The sequence below is a fragment of the Spea bombifrons genome, chromosome 1, assembly GCF_027358695.1.
Source record: "Spea bombifrons isolate aSpeBom1 chromosome 1, aSpeBom1.2.pri, whole genome shotgun sequence".
Lineage (NCBI taxonomy): Eukaryota > Metazoa > Chordata > Amphibia > Anura > Pelobatidae > Spea > Spea bombifrons.
Genome location: NC_071087.1, coordinates 112,870,942 through 112,893,946, shown reverse-complemented (window position 1 = coordinate 112,893,946; position 23,005 = coordinate 112,870,942). Strand labels below are relative to the sequence as shown.

The 23,005-nt window shown below is 40.0% G+C and overlaps 1 protein-coding gene across 1 annotated transcript; it reads left to right on the top strand.

Moving 5' to 3' along the window:
• The first annotated feature begins 1,781 nt into the window (after window positions 1-1,781).
• Window positions 1,782-14,962, top strand: SDSL (serine dehydratase like). The gene is made up of 8 exons (XM_053468939.1): window positions 1,782-1,934; window positions 2,975-3,133; window positions 5,739-5,778; window positions 7,404-7,543; window positions 11,004-11,092; window positions 12,616-12,846; window positions 14,031-14,155; window positions 14,487-14,962. The coding sequence occupies exons 1-8, from the start codon at window positions 1,890-1,892 to the stop codon at window positions 14,678-14,680; spliced, it is 1,023 nt and encodes a 340-aa protein (XP_053324914.1). The 5' UTR covers window positions 1,782-1,889; the 3' UTR covers window positions 14,681-14,962.
• The last annotated feature ends 8,043 nt before the right edge of the window (window positions 14,963-23,005 follow it).

Below are 23,005 nucleotides of genomic sequence, written 5' to 3'. Positions count from 1 at the left end.
AGCATGCCCGCAGTTACTTCAACTTACCTGACTGAAGACTCCGATGTGCACTTCCTTGGATTCCCGCTGTCAAACACCTGTGTGATGCAGACAACCCCGCTGCTGCTGCCGGCGGCTCCACCCATCCTCCTCACTGAACGGGGCTGGCACCGCCCACAAAGGTCATTGAGCAGCGCTGGTGCCGCCCACGAAAGTTATTGAGTGGCGCCGGCTGACTCACTTCTATTTCGAATTGACAGGGGTGGCATTTTAAGAAGCCGTCCCCGTTGATACGAAATAGAATTGAGTCAGCTGGCCAGCACGACTCAGTGACCTTCGTGCTGGCCAGCAGGAGGGTGGGCGGAGCCGCCGGCAGCAGGGGTTGTCTACATCGCACAGACGTCCGCTGCTGCCGGAAAGGAGGATCCAAGTCCCCTGCAGCACCGCGGGGGATCTGGATCCTAAACCCAGTTATAGACTGCACAACCACTTTAAGTGGGCCTATAATAGGGTAATTAAGAAACGGTTTGCACGAACCGATCATTTTTTAAGAATCATCAGCAGTGTGGCTCAAAGCGAAAATAGAGAGAATCTGTGTTTCTCCCTCCTCCAAAAATGCATTAAAGAAATATATAAAAAAATAAAATAAAAAAAATAAAAAAAAAATTCACCTTGAAATCATAAGGAGTCCCGTCTAGTTCCAAGAGAGAATTGTAAAAAAACACCAAAAAAATGTTTAAAACTTGAAACTAAAATAAAATTATATTAATAATAAAAAATAGAAAAAATTAAACACGCAAGGAAATTAAAAAAAAAAAAAATAGTTGCCCAAGCACATTGTGCTTCTCCCACTACATATAAGCCTTTAGCCCCAATCCTATCCAAAGGTCTTGGGCTGCTTCATGTAGTGCAGGGGTGTCCAAACTGCGGCCCTCCAGCTGCTGCAGGACTACATTTCCCATGCTCCTCAGCCAGCCCCTTAGCTGAAGGAGCATTATGGGAGATGTAGTCCTGCAGCAGCTGGAGGGCCGCAGTTTGGACACCCCTGATGTAGTGGCATTGAAGTGCTCAAAATTATATAAATTGGCTAATTTTCTACACATGATCTTGTTATCCCCCTGAATTCACTAGTGGTGAGTATACCGCGCAGGCACAGGCAATAGGAGGTGGGGAAAGAGGCAAATGTATATAATCCTGCATAATCTGTCTGTGCATTTGCAAGAGAAGAGGGACCACATAATAATTTAAAGGGCATGAAAATGCATATGATGCCTGGAGTGTCCATTTAAGTTTAAAAATACTAAAAGTACTTGCTACCCCCCCCCTGATTTTAACTGCAGAGCTCCCCAGGAACATCCCCTAATCCTCTCATGATTACAGTGTAGAAAGCACTGAGACTGTGAAATGGCCATGCATGCAGGGGGTCTCCTTAGTCCCCAAGAAAATGGTGCGCAAGCTGAAATCCCCCCAACACACATACAAACACACAATTACAAGATAACAAATATTATACAATGGCTGGGGTGCACGTTATGTTAAAAAAAACCATAGAGAACTGTCTTTTGCCTTCAGCACTAGGTGTGTTAAAACAGATATTACTGTATTTGAAGAACATTATTATTACCCCCTTTAAAAACTTCTTGATGACACGTCAACAATATTTAAAGCTATAGAACCACTGGGCATAAAATTCTGTTGGCTCAAACTGCAGTTACGGTGCAATTTGACTACTCTGCAGCTAATTCGCCATAAAACTTGCATTTTTTTCTTTTTATATTGCCATTTATAACATATATGTCCTCGGCAGATATTGTATTTTATTACTGACAGTTAAGAGGTTACTTTGTTACACAAACTCCCTCCCCTTACAGGTCCACTCTTTGGACCTTGATCTGCCCTGCATTGACATTATGCTAATCACTGACGTCCAGAAGCAGCCTGCCTGGGAACTAAAGGTATGGTTTTTACTTATGTTCCGTAAGACAAGTGTGAAATCGTTTATTTGTGGCATACTAGTATACTAACAAACTATCCATTTACAAAAACGCAGCCCCGGTATATGCATAACCCTTATTGTAATTCTTCAACCCTCTGTATTATATGTAGGTTCATTCATTGGCAATGGCAAGCATGTTCTAATCTCTAGTGTACAGGAGCGGACGGAACGTTAAAGAGTCAAAGGAACTTTTGCTTTTCTAGAGAAGGAAATTACATTTTTAGATTATTTTATAAAAGTTAGCAGTCCAGTCTCTCCAACAGCTACCTTTTACGTTAGAAAATCAACCATGCCTAGTAGAAAGTGTATTGTATCTTTAACATTACAGGCTTATGTTCTTAAAATTGGCAGTATCTTTTAAAATAACATCAGCATTTTGTCAGGATATGGTTGGACAAAAATGCTGCCTAATATAATTATATTATACGAAACATAAAGTAGATAATAGCAGTTGTGTCTTCCATTTGAATAAAAATAATGATAATTATCACTATTAGTGTTACTTGATATCTTATCATTAATTAACACATATCTGGAAAAAACAAAAAGCCGTTAACAAACTGGATAAATAGGATTGTGGTAATTGTGGTTATTTTTTTAAGAGTTTACTGGTTTTGAGAGTATACTAAACGTTGTACCTTATTAAAGTGGACTGATTGGAGCTGATGAACTAAAGAATTGCTATAGAGGGCATTCCTGTTTCCTATAAGTCATTTTTATTTAATAATCAAAGTTACGTTTTTTGTATATTCAATTAAAGAAATATTTCAAATTTGCACACCTGTATTATTATTATTGTTTTATATAGCACCATAATATTCCATAGAGCTGTCATTAGATAAGGTAAGCCATATAGTTGATGATAGGCATTCAACAAAGGTGTCATAATCAAATATATTAGGGCAACTAAAATATGCCTCTTTTCTAACATAAGATACATTCACCTGGGTTTACAACCCTTGGTCTGCATACTCATGTGTTATATGTTGTGCCCTATAGATGGATTCCGCTCAGGACCAACCGTTTCATATTGTCACTCCATTGACGAAGAGCATTCCGTTGTCTAGTGTTGCTGGGACAGAAGTACTCCTGAAGTTGGAAAATATCCAGCCTATGGGATCCTTCAAGATTCGAGGGATTGGCCACTACTGTCAGAAGGTTAGAAAACAGACACACGTATACACAACTGGACAAGATTGTCCATATGCAATGCACCATTTTAGTTGTATGTACAAACACTAATTTCGATTGAACACAATTATTAGAACCAGAAATAAGTCAACGCTTTCTTTTTTTTTTTTTATTAACTCTTAATGGAAGATCTAAAAAATGTTATATCTAGCCACATAAAAAATGGAGCTTTTGTCCTCTCTAATACAGAATGCATTGGTATATATAAAACAAACTAATACTATCTCAGGCTGCCATGGTCCCACTCTGGTGTACTCCCACAAGTGTTATGGCTTCCATAACTGCCAGAGGATGCCCCAGCATAGTATTCTGGCTGCTGTCATTGCTGGAGGATGCTCCACCATAGTGTTCCAGCTGCTATAAAGGCCAGGGGATGTCCCAGCACAGTATTTTGGCTGCTCGCTTTTATGGCGCTGGCTCCAGCTTAGTGTTTTGGCCGCTATAACGGCCACAAGATGCTTCAGCATTGTGTTCCAGCTACAGGCGTTGACGGAGCAGGGTTCTGGCTGCCATAACGGCAGCCATAATGTCCTGCAGGTGTGTAGCCCCTCCCCCAAACAGAGAGCTCTCATACAACCCCACCCCAAAACAGAGATCTCCAGTTTAACCCCACCTCCATACTCTAAGCTCCCTGTAGCCCCACCCCCAAAGCAGCCTGACTTTAGTTAATACTGAGCCTTAGCATTTCTAATGGCGGCTCTGACCACAGATGCTTCCTGCCGCCAAGTATGTGGCCAAAAGTCAAAAACAGAGCAATAGTTACTTCACCTGCCATTGCTAGTCTGCCACCAGATATTTAACTGTTTATATTTACCTTTAGACCTTTAAGTATGAGAAACAATACAATTTGTTACCATAAATTATTATGGGTAATGGAGGAACATTTGCTTCATAAAAGATATGGCTTACCATCACACTGGGACACAAGAGAAAGCAGGACACACAATTCAGTCAGGCAATTACCACTAAAGTACAGTACAATTCTCATTGGGGTGATCATTAGCAGTGCTTTTACATCTGATTTACAGAGGAGAACATCAGTCCATAAAGCTGGGAAAACACTGCAGGATTGCGTGATAGAAAGTGGCAGCAGATGTAATGTGCATAGAGACTGTTGTCTAGAAAGTGTATTTAGGAGGTTTTATTCCTGGACTACCCGGCTGGTATTGCACCATTCCAAATTCTGCCCTGATGTAAACGAGACCAGTAATGTATCCTGGACTAGGCCCACTAGGACCAGTCCCAATGGCAGTACTCCCCCTGATACAAAACTGGGGGAGGGGGGGCAGATTGATAGCTGATTTGATTGCTGCAAAACCTGCCAGAAGATTGTGGCCTCGGAGGAGGCAACTGGGTCCCTGAGTTGGGCCCCTTGGTATTGTGTATGCTTATGTTGCCGCTTGTTGAACAATATCTCGCGCAGACAAGGTCTGTTGAAGAAAAATAAATTTAAACCTAGCTTACAGGGAAAGATATTCTTGTCACATGATGCACTTTATCCGAGAGAGAAAATATGATGGGGACCAACTTTTGAGATGAAATAATAGTTAATTGGAAGGGATATGCACATAGTTCCTAAAAATGTGATTTAGGAAACTATGCGATTTCTATGCAAACTTAACTTATAAATAAATTGCAATTTATGGACTCTGGTGAAGTCACCTCTTTTAGAATTATGTCTGATTTCAACAAAAAATAATGACTTCATAGCTTCTTCTGAATAAAGACAGACGTTAAGTTTTCACTACCCTGTAGGAAACAGTGAGATAACCATAACAATTTAAACAATGGCACAGCAAGATTGTCTCGTGTCTATAAAGTAACTTTTTTTTATTAATAATAAAATAAAATGAAAATAGTATATACAACCCCCCCCCTAAATAAAATACACAAGGGGCTTAATGTCATTCCTGAATCCATCACTAGGTGGCAGCCTTTGCACATCTGGTTCCTGTTTAATAATAAAAAAAGAAAAGCATGATATTGCTTAACATACATTGTAACCATAGCAAGGCAGAGTGATCAAGTGTTAGTGTTTCTAGGTCACAATTTTCAGGGTAATAGCACCTATTGTAGGGTAAATAGTGTACTACTGTCTACAAAGAACACCTCCCCCCCTTCGTCTTTAGCCTTTAGTATGACAGAAAAGAATTGCGGCTATTCACAAATCTCACCTCTACTTAAATGGGCAAATTATCAATGCTGTTTAATGGGTTGGTAAAGACATAAAAACGCCTCATGTGTTTTGTGGCAGTTAATGCGGTTTCTTCAGAGGCAGGGGCTCCTTCTACCTTGGGAGAAACGGCATCTTTCAAAAGTGAATGCTATGTCTGAATCACATTCTATATGTTACTCTAGAAGCTAATGTAGCACTGTATATACTGTATGCACTCTGTGTGTGTGTGTGTGTATATATGTATATACATATATATATATATATGTATATACATGTATCATTTATTGTTTTGTATAGCACCATCATATTAGCGCTGTACAATGTACAACTATATATAAACATTTTTATATGTGTATGTGTTTTAGCAAAGTTTATAATGCTTCCCGTCTTTTCTAGTTATCCAAGATGGGATATACAAGGTTTGTCTGCTCTTCAGGTAAATTATTATTATCATTTCTATGTTATAAAGAAGCAACCACAATGTCTTACATTATGTCACAAATGTGCGCAGGGCAAGGTCATTTCACCTAAAGGCTGTTCTATATATAACTTTATGAATGTTATGTTTTGTTGCATCCACACATGAAGCTTGTCTGACAGCCTTACTTGTATGTTTTTTTTGTGATTCTACTTACACAATATGGACAGAAGTATTGGGACATACCTCTTAATTATTGAATTCAGGTGTTTCAGTCAGATCCATTGCCGCAGGTGTAAACAATGCAGTCTGCATTTACAAACATTTGTGAAAAAAAATGGATTGTTCTGAAGAGCTTATTGAATTCAAGCGTGGTACTGTGATAGGATGCCACCTTTTCAATAAGTTAGTTCGTGAAATGTCATCCCAACACTTCCAATCTTCCATTGAATTAATAGCAGCACAAAAAACTTAAAACGGAGTTTTAAATAAAACAATAAACAGAGGTTTATGGAATGGGTTTCCATGGCCGAGCATCCGCATGTAAGCCTCACATCACCAAGTGCAATGCCAAGCATCGGATCGGGTGGTGTAACGCACACCGGCTCTGGACTCTGGAGCAGTGGAAACGTGTGCTGTGGAGTGATGAATCACGCTTCTCTCTGTTTGGCAGTCTGATGGGCGAGTGTGGGTTTGGCGGATGCCAGGAAAACGTTATCTACCTGACTACATTGTGCCAACTGTAAAGTTTGGTGGAGGAGGGATAATGGTATGAGTCTGTTTTTCAGAGGTTGGCCTTGGCCCCTTACTTCCAGTGAAGGTAAATCATTATGCTTCAGCATACCACAACATTTTGGTCAAAGCTATGCTTCCAACTTTGTGGGAACAGTTTGGGGAAAACCCTGTTGTATTCCAGCATCACTGTGCCCCAGTGCACAAAGCAAGGTCCGTAAAGACATGGTTGGATGAGTTTGGGGTGGAAAGACTTGCCTGGCCCACACAGAGCCCTGACCTCAACCCCATCGGACACCTTTAGGATGAATTGGATCGGAGATTGAAAGCCAGGCCTTCTCATCCAGCATTAGTGCCTGACCTCACAAATGCTCTACTGGATGAATGGGCAGAAATTCCCACAGAAACACTCCAAAATCTTGTGAAAAGCCTTCCCAGAAGAGTGGAAGCTGTTATAGCTACAAAGGGGGGACCAACTACATATTAATCTCTCTGTATTTAGAATGCAATGCAATAAACGTCCCTGTTGGTCTAATGGTCAAATGTCCCAATACGTTTTGGTTATATGGTAGCAGGGGCATACACACATTTGCTATAATGTTTTCCCTGGCTTTCTTATTAGCTATATATTTGTAAGTTGGTTATCTTGCTATATAGATGGAACTTATTGGCATGGGATTTTTGTAAGTCTATCATATTTAAAAGTACACATGCTATCTTTTATGATAGACCACCTTTACTATTTGTTTTATCATTCATTTATGTACATGTATGTTTTTTTATACATTAGTTTGTCTCCAAAATCTCACATTAGACCGGAATCCTTTAACCCCCCCCTCTAATTTTTAGTCTGTCTGTGGTACTCTTCAATTATTAATCTTTAACACACACTTCTTCTCTCTCACACATAGGAGGTAATGCTGGTCTGGCAGCGGCCTATGCATGTAATAAGCTTGGATTACCGGCCACCATAGTAGTGCCAGAAAGCACAGGTCAAGACATTGTGCAAAAGCTGAAGAATCTGGGGGCAGATGTTGTAATGAAAGGAAAGGTAATTATGATGGTCATGCGTCTAATATCTAATACATGAATAGCCAAAAATAATAATTGTTCCTCGCTCTTAGTTTTTTCACAACCACCTGGTGCATGCAAATTTCAGTTGAACAATTCAGTATTCATTTTGTTACTGCCAGAGCTTTAGAAAATAAATATGGGGTTTACTTAAGGATTTTTATTTTATGTTGCAAAAAAACCCACTTATTCTGTAAAATGTTAATTTAACTTGAAGGTTGGAGGTGCTGGTGAGACAACTTCAAATAATAATAAAACCTACAAGTGTCCCATTTTTTTTCCACTGACTGCTGTGCCGCAATATTTGTAGTCTTTTATTCACCATGCCATCAGTACCAAACAGTTTAGAGGTTAAGGCTAAACTTTTACATAGCAACGTGAACTGCACAATAGAAAAGTAGCACTTTAGCGCTACACCAGCTCAGCTTCATGGGTCTTCCATACATATTGATTTTGTCTCTCCCACCCCATAAAACTAACCTGTGCTTCAGCGACTTTCCCATAAAACACAAAAAAGGGGTCTAAAATGGTTACCTGTTCATATGCGTTCACATTTGTATGTTTAGATATGGAATGTACAATTTCAATTGTTTTGAAATTTAGTGGTGTGGTTACTTGTGCAGGTCATAGCCAAGTTCAATCACTTGATAAGTTGCAGTTTGTGAATAGTGATCACTTGAGGGTCAGGGTCTAAACACTTAATTAGATGCCCTTCATTGTCACATTGAATGTTGTGTTTTAGCGGAAAGCTTTCTGAAGTACATTTTCACCACTCCACATTATAATATTGTATGCACCCTCATTCTGGACAGTTGCCTTTAATTGGAATTTTTTATGAGGATACAGGTCCTGTAGTCCAACAAGGTGGTAGGACTTCAGGTGGAATGAGCAGAACACTCTGGATCTGATTTTTGTTATCAAGTTTATTCACAAAATTAACAGATGAGATGTGGTAACTTGGAACATTTCAATATGCCAAATTACGTACCTTACCTCTTTATGTCTTGCAAACCGATTACTGATCCAATTTTGTAATTGAGGCGAAGTTCAGTGGGATTATGTAATCTGTGTCACATGACCCCTCAGTAGTAGCGTGGCAACTCACATTGGATGCAAACTGCCCTGAAGATAGACTAAGGCTGCGTGCAGGGCAATTCAATTTTGCGAGTGATATCAAGAAATGAAAAAAAATAAAGACATACTGGTCTCCCAGCTCCAGGAGTTAAAGTTCCTCACTGTGTTCCAGCTGCTTTCATCCCTGATGGCGAAACCCCGCCTGGGTGGTCTCCCCGCTCCAGGATTTAAAGGTCCATACAAGGGACCTATAGAGTAGCTTGTACAGACCTTTCACTCCTGATGGCGGAACTTGGCCTGGGGAGGTTCCAGGAATGAAGGTCTGTTCGAGCAACTCTATTGGTTGCCGGCAGGGAGCTCCTCTGGCATCAACGAATGAAGGAGCTCCCTGCCTGCGACCAATAGAGTTGCTCGTACAGACCTTTAACTCTTGACGACGAAACTCCGCCTGAGGAGACACCTGCTTCAGGAGTTAAAGGTCCGTACGAGTGACCAATGAAGTCACTGACCTTTAACTCCTGACGGCGAAACTTGGCCTGGGGGGGACAGGAGTTAAAGGTCCGTGCGAGCGACTCTATTGAACCCTTCGTGTTCGTTTTCATGTTCGCCTGAATATGAATGCACAAGTCTAGTTAGAATTGTAATCTTGTCACTAAACCCCTCCAACACACATCAGTAACGGTGAACAATGTATATTTTCTATGCAAATACACAATGCGTAGACCAGCCGTTGGCTGGGAGCTGACGGCTGGGAGCTCCTCAGCTCCTCAAATGGGCGGCTCAGCTGGCACTTTAGCAAGCGCGGCAGCAATTGAGCCAAATAGGGTCTTTCTTCTATCTCACGTGCAATAGTCATAGGCAGGCTATATCAGGGGACAGAAGGCTTCATAGCACGTGAACCTCAAAGCACAAAAGGGAAAAAAAATTGCTAAATTCATAAAAAATCCATTTTAATCTGAATTCAGTTCCTTCTGCGCTTGGGGGTTCACATGCGCATGTGCTCCTATGGAGGAGCCATATATATATATATCTATATATATATATAGATATATATATATATATATATATATATATCTCTCTCTATATATATATATATATATACATATACACACAAGATATGTAATCTTTCCCACAGTTGTTTTTTCTTAACCATAGCTATTTTATAAAAGTTATTGTTAATATTGAATATAATACATTAAATGGAAATAATAGCCAGTGGGTAATTGAGTGTGAATATGAAAAAATATATGAATTGGCACATTTAAAGACCTAAGAAAGCATTGGGCTCTTTATGTTACATGCAGCCATAGCAACCATGAACAATAGATAAAACAATACATGTGATGAGATTACAGAAACATAATATATTACATTGATTTGAAGGAAGAAGCAATTCAAAACAAGCCTATATAAAATAAGCATTGCATAGTAAGAAAAGGCATATAATGTTATTCAAAGTCTATTTTGTTAATAACACAAGCTTTGGAGATGGTTTATGTATGTATTCAACAACTCTTGCTACAATGATGAAAAGTGTACATATAATGTAATTGAAATAAACTAACGTCACGCTCAAGTCAAGGAAACATTATTCTGCTCTGAGTGGATCAGGATCTGTATGTCTGGCATACAGAAGTGTAATATCTTCTTACCGATCATACATTTGAATTAGCTTGTTCAATGGCCACATCCAGCAGCAAATAACAACCAAATGATTTATAAATATTTTTCATCTTTTATGAACAATCCCTTGTTTTCGGTGTCTTAAAACAAAACGTACATAAGTATGAACACGCAATTGATGCAATTACGCTTGATGTTTCCCATTGAGCCCTGAATATTGCTAAGCCTTTTTTCACATAGTTGACAAAGATGCATGGCAGGGGCTGTACCTGCCATGTTCACAAAATCACTAGCCACTGAATGAACATGGGCATCTGCAGGATTTTTTAAGGGGGGGGCTGGCAAAAATCCTCCCTAACTCAGCCCTATTGCCTAACTTTGTTGGCTCAGGAGAGGGGTTTCCTGGTGGGGAGCAAATTATTAAGAAAAATGAAATGACCATGGTAGTAGTAGCTAGCAGACCATCATGAACCTGCGTAACATGAGGCCTTTAGTTTACAATAGTTGGGGTGCTAAAGATTAGCCGCAACTATGCTATAGAAACATTATTAAAGTTTTGTTGATTGTATGGGAATAAACCTTTAGATGAAAGAATAAAATGGCATATTTATTTGCTTAATGTATTGTGAAATTAATGTGTGGAGAGGCATCTTAACCCTATTAATGGTAAGACATATTAAATTCTAACACAGCATAGTACATCACTACTGTACTACTAAAACATCTTATCTCTTCTCCTTCAGGTTTGGGATGAGGCTGATGCTCTCGCTCACCATTTAGCTGAGGCTCCAGGCTCAGTGTATGTTTCTCCATTCAACCATCCAGTCATCTGGTGAGTATGCAGTAGACTTGTGCATTCGTCTTCGGGCAAACATGAAAACGAACATGAAGAGTGCGTTTTCATGTTCGTTCCGAAGACACGAAGAAGAGAAGACAGCGGCGGTAAAACGAAGACACACACCACGAAGATCTTTGTGATCGTTTTCGTCTACTAATCTCCCTGGTCCCTTCCCCATCTAGCCTACCTTATATGCGGCGGTAAGACATGCTGGCAGCTTGAAAATCATTAAGCAATGCACAAGGGTGTGGGGGAAATACATTAAAACAAAAGAGGTCTGGCAACAATACACAAGGGGGAAGAACAAACAAACAGCAAACCAGTGTGGAAAGCATTTTGGATGTGGGTGTCAGTGTGGCAGAGCCTGTCCTGGTGTGTGTGTTTGGGTGTAGGTGTGGCAGAGCCTGTCCTGGTGTGTGTGTGTGTGTTTGGATATCGGTGTGGCAGAGCCTGTCCTGGTGTCTGTGTGTTTGGCTGTCTGTGTGGCAGAGCCTCTCCTGGTGTGTGTGTGTGTGTGTGTGTTTGTGTGTCGGTGTGGCAGAGCCTGTCCAGGTGTGTGTGTGTGTGGGTGTTGATGTGGCAGAGCCTGTCCTGGTGTCTGTGTGTTTGGCTGTCGGTGTGGCAGAGCCTGTCCTGGTATCTGTGTGGCAGAGCCTGTGTCTGTGTGGCAGAGCCTGTCCTGGTGTGTGTGTTTGGGTGGCGGTGTTGCCTGTACTGGTGTCAGGGCGGGCTGTTTGGGGACAAAATTGGCTCATGCTGGGCATTAATTTGTTAATGTTATCTTGGCGCCGGTCGTGTTCTATGTGGGAAGTTTGGACACCAGGGCTGGCTTTGGGGTGTGCATCCTGTGATCTATGCCTGTAATTTAGGGGGTTTTATCTATACCTTTAATGCTTAGTTATGTGATTTCCAGTTGATTTGTACCTGCAAAGCTGAGTTTGTGTGTTATTCTGTTGATCTGTATCTGCTATGATATGCATTATTTATGTATACCTGCAAATACAGGGTTTGTATTTCTTATTCAGTTGATCTATACATGCACGTGCTGTTTACATGTGTTGTTTATTTGATCTATACCGGAACTAAAGGGAGTAAGTAAAAGAGAGGTGTGTCTTAGTGAATGAGGGACAAAGGGATTTTCGGGATGATTACAGGGTAGAGGACCTCTCAATGTCACAGTAGGGTCAGGAGGAGGGAAGACTGTACTGACTCTCACAGTCTTCCCCTAATCAATGGTCAGTGTGGCAGGGGCCCTAGGAAATGCTAGGGTCCAGTTTTTCCATATTTTCATTTTTTTTTGTTACAGCTAATTTTTGTATTAAACATTAATTATTTTACTCCCAGTCCCATCACATTACATCAATATGCGTTAGAAAATCAGGAAAAGATGGGCATGGATGGCGGTGGCGCAATGGGCCACTTGACTAGACTTGTCCCCCAGGCCTTAGGCTGCCAGCCCTCCCCTGGTTGTACATATGGGCCATTAATGATTACACATGGTTTTGTTTTCTCTTTAGGGAAGGTCACTCAACTATTATACATGAGTTGAAGGCGTCTATGGGTTGTCAGAAACCTGGTGCTTTAGTGGTGGCAGTTGGTGGTGGAGGTCTCCTAGCTGGGGTAGCTGCAGGGATGGTTGAAGTGGGCTGGCCTGATGTGCCCATCATTGCCATGGAGACACTGGGAGCTCACTGTTTAAACGCAGCCATCCAGATTGGCAAAGCTGTCACACTCCCAGATATCACCAGGTAAGACATAATATTTTTATAAATACATTCACCAACGATATTTTCTTAACAGTCTGCTCTTTTCATACCTTGAGGCTAAAAGTTACTACTGCCCTGGAGTTTCACCTTCTTTAAAGTCAGTCTGACCTGCATGAGCTACAACATCTGCAATATTTGGTTTTCTGTTGCCCACTTCTGTGTGTGTTATTTTTACAAAAGCAGGGGATAAATCCCAAAGCAACCTAGGTGACTTCTACATGTCATTGGCCACAACACGTAATTTAAAGCCATACAGATCGGCTGCGACCAACCGCAGGATAAAACATAAGGATCTTGGCTAAAACATAAGGATGCAAGTACGAGAAACTAATATTTGATTCTTTGCTTCGGGCTCTACGGAGTCATAATCTGGACACTACTGGATTAATTCAGCTATTCCTGAAACACGGCTCCCATCATCATCAAGCATCCTATGCCAGCAACACTGCCAGAGGAATTGGGTGGTTTGAATTGAAAAGATTCTCGCATGCTTCTTATGTTTGGCCACAAGGGATATTGAGATTGATGATCCTGCTCCTGCCTATTGGATCACCATTGCAAGAAATAAGGATCCAGAGAAACTTAGACTCTACCATACTATAAAAGGGCACTTGACCAATAACCTTCACCTACCATACATAATTATTAGCACATGAAACCTATCAAGACCACCTGTACATGGATGTACAAAAAAAGATTGACCAACAATTATAGGAACCATAATTTAAAAAGGAGTGACGAGTTACAGGCTGTGAATTCCATCCCTGCAGCCAGTATAAAGTATAGAAGTACCTGTCTGCCACATAGCTCACACCACAAGAAACAACTCTTATGTTTTTAACAATTTGTCACAGCGCCCCTGCAACTAAATAGTCTTTACTCTGTCTCACACCTCCTGTAAAGTCTGAGATTCTCACATTACTAGATGAGAGACTGTCCAATTAATTTGGAAACCATAAACTGCATGCCATCAGGTGAGAGGCTGTCTCATTCACGTATGTCCAATAAGGAATTATTCTGTCTAATCCTGACTGCTGAACAACAACATAACAGAAACTGTATCATTAACTGGCCCTATTTGCCCACCTCCACCACCAAGTAAAATATATACTTTTTCTTTTTTTAAAGGATCACCTCTCATGCATGTATGTATGTTTCTTCTTTAGCATTGCAAAGTGCCTTGGTGCAAAGACAGTGTGCGAAAGAGCACTGCAGTGTGCAAAAGAACACAATCTCGTTTCCATAACAGTGGATGACAGAGAAGCAATACAAGCAGTGGAGAAATTTCTTGGTGAGTATGAAGTGTTATTCCTTTCCTTCTATCCCCCACTCTCATTACTCCTTAGCTTCCTCACATTTCTGCCATTCTCATAATCTTGCTTTCTCTCTTCAGCATCATTTGCATAGTCTCATATGCATCTTCTCTCTTGGAGTCTGACACTCTGGCGTCTAGATCTAACATGTCCCCGACATTCCTTGTAACACTGTTACTCCTCATGATTCCTTTTTTCCTAATCCATATTACTATATCACAGTACCACTTTCCTTTAGACAAGTCATTTCTCCTGTCTTTGTCCGGGTCCTTTGATGCCATTTATTTTATTGTATTTTATTCTCCCCAGATGACGAGCTGATGCTGGTTGAGCCTTCCTGCGGTGCTGCGCTCTCTGCTGTGTATTCAGGGCACATACAACGTCTGCAGCAGGAGGGAAACCTGAAAATGCCCCATGGCCCTGTGGTTATGATAGTGTGTGGAGGCAGTGCTATCAGTCTATCCCAGCTTCAGGACTTCAAATCTCTGCTGGGAATGGACTGACCCCTCTAAATCATGGTTCCCAATACCTGTCTGTATAAAGCATGAAAATTCAAAACATCTAGCGTTCAGAAATACTGGTTGTGTCCACTTGGGGGTACCATAGCACTACTAGCATTCATGTCTATTATAGGGCATACATAGACCCATGATTTACAATAACTGTTTGAGTGCCAATACCATGAGCATACATAACACCCCCACCCCAACCAATTCTCACCAAGCAAACAGTTATCCTAAGATGTAATCTCCAGCTATTGATTACATGGCTTGTATTTTTGTTTATCTTCGTGTATTTTATTTGATTGGTCATACATCTCTCGTGCTGCCGTTTCTGCCTTTCTAACTCTTCATTTTCCTCTGCTTCCCTGATAAATATCCCTATTCCACAAAACCTCTTCCACATTCTCTTTGGGATCAGAGTCCTATAAATCATAACTCACCAGCCAATATCTTATGTAAAAAGGTTCCTCGGGGCTGGGAAATCCTATTACCAGAAGCACCATTAATTATAAGCAGTCAGTTCCTCCTGCAGCTGTAATATGTTATCCAAAGACCCTATAACCCAAACGTGGCTGCCCCACCTTAAACGACTGGCGGGATCTAAAATGTTGCATAAGAAAAAATAAATCAGTGCTGCAGCCCTTTTCTATATCCTACTGGTGAACACGCAGATTTCCTGCCTTACAAATACAGAAAAGGAGGCATTTTGCCATTGAGCAAGTAAGGCTGGGCTACAGACTGGGACTACACATACACATTTATAGCACTGTCCCCAGAATATTATCACTTGACCATCAGCATATGTGTGATGCCATACACTAAACCAGCAACACACCAAGAATTGGCCTATGACCAGCGTTGAATATTCCTAGAATGTTTTCCAAAACGCTAGGTGATTCCAAGAGCTTTGGGAAAAATGGGCCACAAAGAATTCCATATCATTCTTCGTGATAGGTTTCATAGCCCCTACTCATTTCCATTAACAATGTCCCAAGTTGAAGTGAGTGAACACCTGCAAAATGTCTTTGTATATACACCGTGAAATTCCAACTTGGCCGTAAGAAACTTGGGCTAGTGTAGAATGCAATACACAGAAAAAGAAGAGTAAAGTCGAAGTACTACACAACAGAGATGGGGTGGCTGTAAAATGGAATGAGTTGTTCTGGAGCTGGGCACATATCTAGCATGACTCACTTATCCCATGCACATGTAAAGCATGTCTCCAGTTACGTAGGTCCCTGCAATTGTCCTACTGGATGCACAAGGACCCAAAGACAAAGATAAGGGGTCTCCATTTGCAAGAAACAAACAAACATGCAGTTCTAGTAAGGCAGAAAATAGTAAACCTGAAAAAATAAGGACTAATACATTGTAGAAGATTTTTCATTTTGTGGGGTTTATTCACTGAAATTCAATATACAGTACTTTATCTATTATGGTCAATCTTACTGAATTTCTGCCACAAGAATAGCTTGGATGACCTTGTATAAAGCATATTGAAATCAGTGAGGTTTCTAAATAACCTCATTGAATTATGCATGCAAGCCTCTCCATTCTTTATCAGGAAGAAAAATAGACCTTATCTTTAGAAGAAGCTGCAGCTCCAGAGGTGCAGCGCACCACCTCCTCCATTGTCAAATGTTTGCACTTGAAGCATCCAATCACTGACTGGGAAGCATTTCCAATGAAATGAATGCATTTGCTAAGGGCCCTTTTTAGTGCATAGCAAAGTAAGTGGAATGAGATGTTCAACTCAGCTTCAAACTTCCTATTTACTAGATGTGCTAGTTTGCTTTGGTGAAATGGAGATCGTTATTCACACATTTTATGTGCAAGACATTTTGGACAATGCAGTACTTCCAAATTTATGGGAACAGTTTGGGGAATGCTCTTTTCTATTCCAGCGTGACTGTGCCCCAGTGCACAAAGCCAAGTCCGTAAAGACATGGCTGGAAGAGTTTGGTGTGAAAGAACTTGACTGGACCACAGAGAGATCTGACCTCAACCCTATGGAACACCTATGGGATGAACTGGAAAGGAGATTGCGAGCCTAGCCTTCTCCTCCAACATCAGTGCCTGACCTCACTGGATGAATGGGCACAAACTACCAAATCTTGTGGAAAGCCTTCCCAGAAGAGTGGAAGCTGTTATAGCTGCAAAGGGGGACCAACTACATATTAATGTCTATTTAGAAAGCAATGTCCTAAAAGTCTCTCTTGGGGAAATGGTCAGATGTCCCAATACATTGGTCCATATAGAGTAGTTTATTTTAGGCATTCATCCTGATTTCCGAAATATCATATACTATGGTTTGTCATTTTTTGTACATGGTGTGGTTAATATTGTATTAGATAAATCCAGCTAAAAAATACAAATGTACTTAAGCTTTCTTCTTTGACTCTCTTATCCTCAGGGTTGCAGTGAAAGACAGCAATCACTGCTAAAAGTGGTTGACAGTAGAATTGTGCATTTGTATTCGGGAGAACATGAAAATGAACACGATTGTTGCGTTTTTGTTGTTGAAACCAAAAAACAAGAAGATGCACATCGTGAAGAATCTTCTTTTCTTTGTGTTCATATATATACTAGGCTTGCCTATTAGTTAAGACAAAATCTCTATCTCCTAACTAATCTCCCTGGTTCTTTCCCCCCATACAAGTCACTGCCTCTAGCCTTTCTTAAGTCTTCCGTAGTATAGCAGGGGTCTGAGTTTGAGACAACTGCTCTGAGCAACGTGGCCTGGGAGGAGCAGGGATTATAGTCCCCCTGGCAAAGGGCAGGGCAATTTACACCTCGGACCAACTTGGCCTGGGAAGACCAATGGCTTTGGCGCAAGAATTTAAAAGGTCCGTATGAGCATTGGTCGCCAGCAGGGGGCTCGTCTTAAGAAGTCAATTTTTAAACACTGCTACAGAGGTTTATTTATACATAACCAAAAAAGTTGGAGAAGTGACAGACGTTAAATGGATTGGCTGGTGGCCATTTTAATGAATGAAGTTAATTGACTGATCTTATGACAATGGTAAACACATCTAATGGCAAATAAACCAAAATAAACTTGCTTCTGGGAATACTTTTGGTAACAATTAACAGGGTACAGAAATTTCAAAGGAAATGTACCCTAAAAAAGGGACATGCTACTCAGTATTCATATTACAGTCCTCAGGACATTCAACCACAGATAATAGAATTCATTCCCATACCTTGCTCCCTTTCGTGTGCAGGATATTTAAGGAGCAATTTTTCAGAAAAATCATTTTCAATAATGTTGTCTGGGAGAAAATAACATTCTTACTCTCTGCTATTCACTTGATTATCACCAATCTCACTTCATCTAAACCCAGGACAGTCTGATCTACTCGAGACGAGAAGCAAGCAAGTTTAGGATGAAATTTTACTCAGTACTTGGGAAAAAAAGGTGTGAGACAGACTGTGTTGTTCAGCCATAACAGGAATCAGTGTGTATTCTAAGATGTTAGGATTTTGAAAAATAATTACAATATGGAGCCCTATTATATATTTGCTGGATGTGTAGTTCCTCACATTTCATGAAAATCACAAATTTAGGATTCATTACCATAATTTTTTTTAATAAAATCTAATCATACTTGTCACAAGCAACTGAAAAGATATGATGCATACTTAATCAAAATGATGATGCAAAGGAAGGTCTATGGAACCATAGCACATATGAGCCACCTTTTGGGGTGAGTAATATATAAAATGAGTGATTATTACTCCCCAGTGCTGGATTTCCTGCAGTAAAATCACTTTGGCCATACCTTCTTTTCTGTCAATGGCATTGTATACCAAGATGTGTTCTTGTGTATTATAGCCTTTTGCTGTGAGGTGTGTTCAGCTACCTGGGCACCATGAATGCAGAGGAATGAATAATCCCTTTATATTTATACAATTCTTTACAACATTGTTTTAATAAGAAAAGATATGCAGTGACATCACAGAACTGTAAGGGTAACAAAGCTGTGCTCCAGTCCAAGTCACACGTGTTACATGTTCTCTACACCACATGTAACCTGTTCACCTGGCAGTCTAGTGGGATGCAGGGAGATCTATGCTTGGTTTCCATTCCTGCACCCTGCTGATCCATGTGGGACATTCAATGCAATGGATTATTAACATTAACATACCTGGGAACTCTCTGGATTTGACCTGGAGAACTCCGGGAGAAGCATCACTTTTCCGGTTCTCGGCGTCAACACTCAAGTCCTCCGGGTCACAAGGTCTTCACAGGCCCCACTCCCCACCCATTTAACCTTTAAATGGAAGTGTTTTCCACCAACATCAGCGGGAACGCCCCCAATGTCATTGGGAATGCCCACCAACGTCAGTGGGCAGTCCTGACCACGTCCCACAAGTTTAGGCTCCGGAAGTTCCCGGGAATGGTTATGGTTGTGACCAATGGGACCAAAAACCTGTGCGTTTTTGTCCTTACTTTTTTCACTCTGTCCAATCAGCAATTACAATGAAATGGCACAAGCATAAGATATAGAGTATAAGTTTGCTGATTTTAACCTGTCAGTAGCAGTTATAGACTGGTGAAAGTTGGAGTGTAAGACATTGTTGAGGCTGAGATTGATGCTCATATACCATACAGAAAATGTACTGGGGTGAGGTGGACTGGAGAGGCAGTAGTGTATATAGTATTAGTTCATTATTGATATACTGGAAACCGGACATTTTTTTATTTTTATGTAATAGTTCATCTATTTATTTTAAATTTAAAAATGAATTTCGACAAAACCTCTAGTTTGTGGGCAACACAAAACAATAAATAATTAAAAATATTAGTGACAAAATTAGGCTTTGGACTGTGTGCTTGTGCAGTGGTTTTGTTTCTTGAAATACTGTTTCTGAGTAGAATTTATGACAATTACACATTTATGCTACCAGCAAAACCTCTAGTTTGTGGACAACAAAAACAGTAAATAATTTATACATATTGAGAATTTTACTGTGTGAAATACTATTCTTGAGTAATGTTATATATTTAAATTTTCTTTTTTTTCCATTTTTCATTTTCATATATTGGGGAAATTAAGTCCTGCACCAAGGGGCTCGATGTGCCTGGCTGTCAGTGCCTGCCCAATCCCAGTGCCCTACTGCTGCTGCTCCTCTGTTGCCTTCTTTACTCTGGGGGATCATTTAAAAAAAATCAAATATTGGGGAAATGTTCACCAATTGTTGGAGAAATGCAGTCCCATAGCATGCTGCAATGCGAAATTAGGGTCTGGATCTCTTCCTAAACTTTCAGATCGTGTTGCCGTATGTGATAGGTGAGATCAGAAGGTGTCAGGGACCTCCCCCTTTGGAAACAAATTTAAAAAGGCTTTACATTTTGTCCGAACACGACAAAAACAAAATGAACATTTAATTTGAATCTATTTTGTTTGCCACACAAGTCTAATACGAACTGTAAGTAGCAGCTTTAGCTTTCTATATCGTAGCACCACCTATAAACATGCTCATCCCAATAAGAGAAAGAAAAAAATTGTTTATGAAGTTAACTGCCCCAGGAACCCCGGCAGACAGGTGCTTTCTAGGTGTGAACGAGCTGTTGTAGCAGGCCCAAGAAATGAAAAATGCCTCTCCAGCTGTGCATTAGTTTGTTCTGCTAAAAGAGCACCCAATAAACAAGATGGTAGACTCTCAATAATATCCAGGACTGTCCCTTAAAAGCAAAATGGTCCCAGAAACCAGTTGCAGCCAGTAGTACTGAAGTAGTCACCCCATACCTGGTATATTGGGATCTAGGCAGCTGTTTTGCTCGAATAGAATGGCCAGCCATGGGAACAGGGACACCCAATAAGGTATAGACAACAGGGATCCAATCCTAAAACCACTATTTTTCCTTCACAGTATTATTATGAGTCTTTGTACCAGTCTGCCATATCATGCAATACCATGTCTTACAACCCTAGAAATTGTTTAACGTACTTCTGCAGGGTTTGCGTTGTCTCCTGCATTCCTGGGAATGGTCCTACTGTCCACGCACCATTTCATGTATCTATCAGGGCGAACATCCCTCTCCGTACACAGATGCGTTGTTTGTGTTTTTGTTCAGTTGTTAGCTTTATTGTAAGAAGTCTTGCTTGCTGTGCCCATGAAACTGAACACATTTGTATGAAGTATGCAAGAACAACACACCATATGTAAACGATTTGATGGCAAAGCAGATTATCTGACCCTTTAGTATAATATAATTAATCTGTGTTCCTCACTATACATTTGCAGTATTCCACGGCTTGTGCATGGTACCAAGGAGCAATAAACTAATACTCATGAACATTACATAAGATTATGATTATGTTGGAAGAAGGTTGAAAGGTAAGTAGGAAATAGTCCAGGATTCATGCATTTCCTTTGCCCTATTTGAGGCATGTGGCTAACTATGGTTCCACTAAAATGCACGACTGTCCATCAAGGTTCTCCTCTTCTTCAATAAAATCTGGCCGGTCAACCGACAGAAAATACATTGGGGCAAAAGGCTGTTCCCATAAATTGAATCAGTTTCATTTAACAGTAATAGTTACACTGACAAAAGTGTATAAAATATGGTAATGGTAAAACAAAATGTATTGCTTTGGACAAGCATCAGTGTTTTAGCTCTCAAAATATTTTTTTTTTTTACAGACCAATACTGTGCTGTCTATTGCTCCCAACCTTGTTAATATTCTGGTTGCATTGCTGCTTACATACACTCTCTGTGCTAGAAGGTGAGTTGAAGTGGAGGGAATGCTGCCTGCTATTATTGTGTACGGAGAAAACGAGTCACTGACAATCACTCTACAGAACATAGCTGAAATTCCCCCACCGCTGCAGGGCCGAATCAAAGGGCCAGGTATATATATATATATATAATATATATATTATATATACATTACATATATTTTATATATATATTATATATATATATAATAATAATATATATATATATTAAAACAACATGGAATGTTGTTTAAAGGGCTATAATTCTTTAAATATCACTTATTTTATAGAACATGTTTTCTAAACTCTTCTTACGCAGCTTTAAAAGATGCTGCTGATCGCATGGGTTTCCTTGACTCATTATAGACTTAATAGCTAGTTTCAATTATGACAGTACTTGTGCGGCACGATTAACCAGGACACTTCAGGTGTTAGTTTGGTTAATCAGCAATTGAGGGTCTACAAAGTCCTGCTAATAGATATTGCATGCTGACCACCCTTGGTGGGAAGACTTTATCTACAAAAGGTCATGCTTTGTTCAAACATAATATTGCCTTGTTGAAGCCAATTTAACACAAATATTCACATTTAAATACGAATATTCCTTAAAAGGTGAGTATGTGTTCACGTACTGGAAATCTGCACTTTGAAAAGATTTCTACATATAGCTCATTTTCTCTGACAATTCTCAGTGGACTAGTCTATGTCTATAAAATAGTGCTGTTATATAAGTAGGGTTGTTTAATCTGGACTCCTATAATTTTCATAAACTGTTGGCCAATGCAGAAGGTTAACAAAAATGAAATTGCAGAATGTTAACAAAAATGAAATTGGATTCTCAGTTAATGTTATTCTACATATATTCCTGGCCAGTAAAAAAAACATGGCGAAGAATTCATAGTGGTCTGGTTTAAAATGGCTGTAGTGGCTATAGTATATGACCTTGTAAAGAATTACTAAGCGAGTTGTACTAACCAGTGATATTTTCAGTAAACATAGTGTATGTACCACATAGACTTAAAACCCAAAACACATACTTACCAGCTTTTTGGGGTTCACTTTGCATGAGAGTGGACTCCCAACAGTATGTGTACATCCATATGTATTATGTGTGTAGAAGTATGACATCACAGTATTCTTTAACCATGTTACATGGGGCATGCCCTTACCATAGAACACTTCTGGCTCTGCCCCATTTGCTAATGACATGCATGGTTCAGGCAGGTATATAGCTGCCAATAGTCATGGGAATCAGGACATCAGCCCTTTTTGGAGCTGTGAAGATGTGCAATTTAAAAGAGTTTGAAGATTACCTTTTGCATACAATTTCATGTACAACATTTTTGTTTTGTTTTCCTACAAAACAAAGTAGAAGGAAAATAAATGGGTATGCAGCATAGTCATAACCCAAAGGCTTCTAATTTAATGTACAATGTCATAAAAATGTCATTTATTTTTTAATGTAAGTGTATTTACCATCTATAAAGAGTGACAAATATATGGCATAGCCTCCCAGCAGAAGTAGTAGAAACTAAAATGTTATGGTACTAAAATATTTGTAAAAATATCATAAATTTCATAGATGGGGTGTACTTTCTG

Bases quoted from the DNA above. Each gene is read 5' to 3' on its own strand.
- SDSL (XM_053468939.1), top strand. From the start codon at position 1,890: ATGCTAATCACTGACGTCCAGAAGCAGCCTGCCTGGGAACTAAAG. The intron at 1,935-2,974 runs GTATGGTTTTTA...TGTGCCCTATAG, and splicing joins AGCCTGCCTGGGAACTAAAG to ATGGATTCCGCTCAGGACCA. The intron at 5,779-7,403 runs GTAAATTATTAT...TCTCACACATAG, and splicing joins AAGGTTTGTCTGCTCTTCAG to GAGGTAATGCTGGTCTGGCA.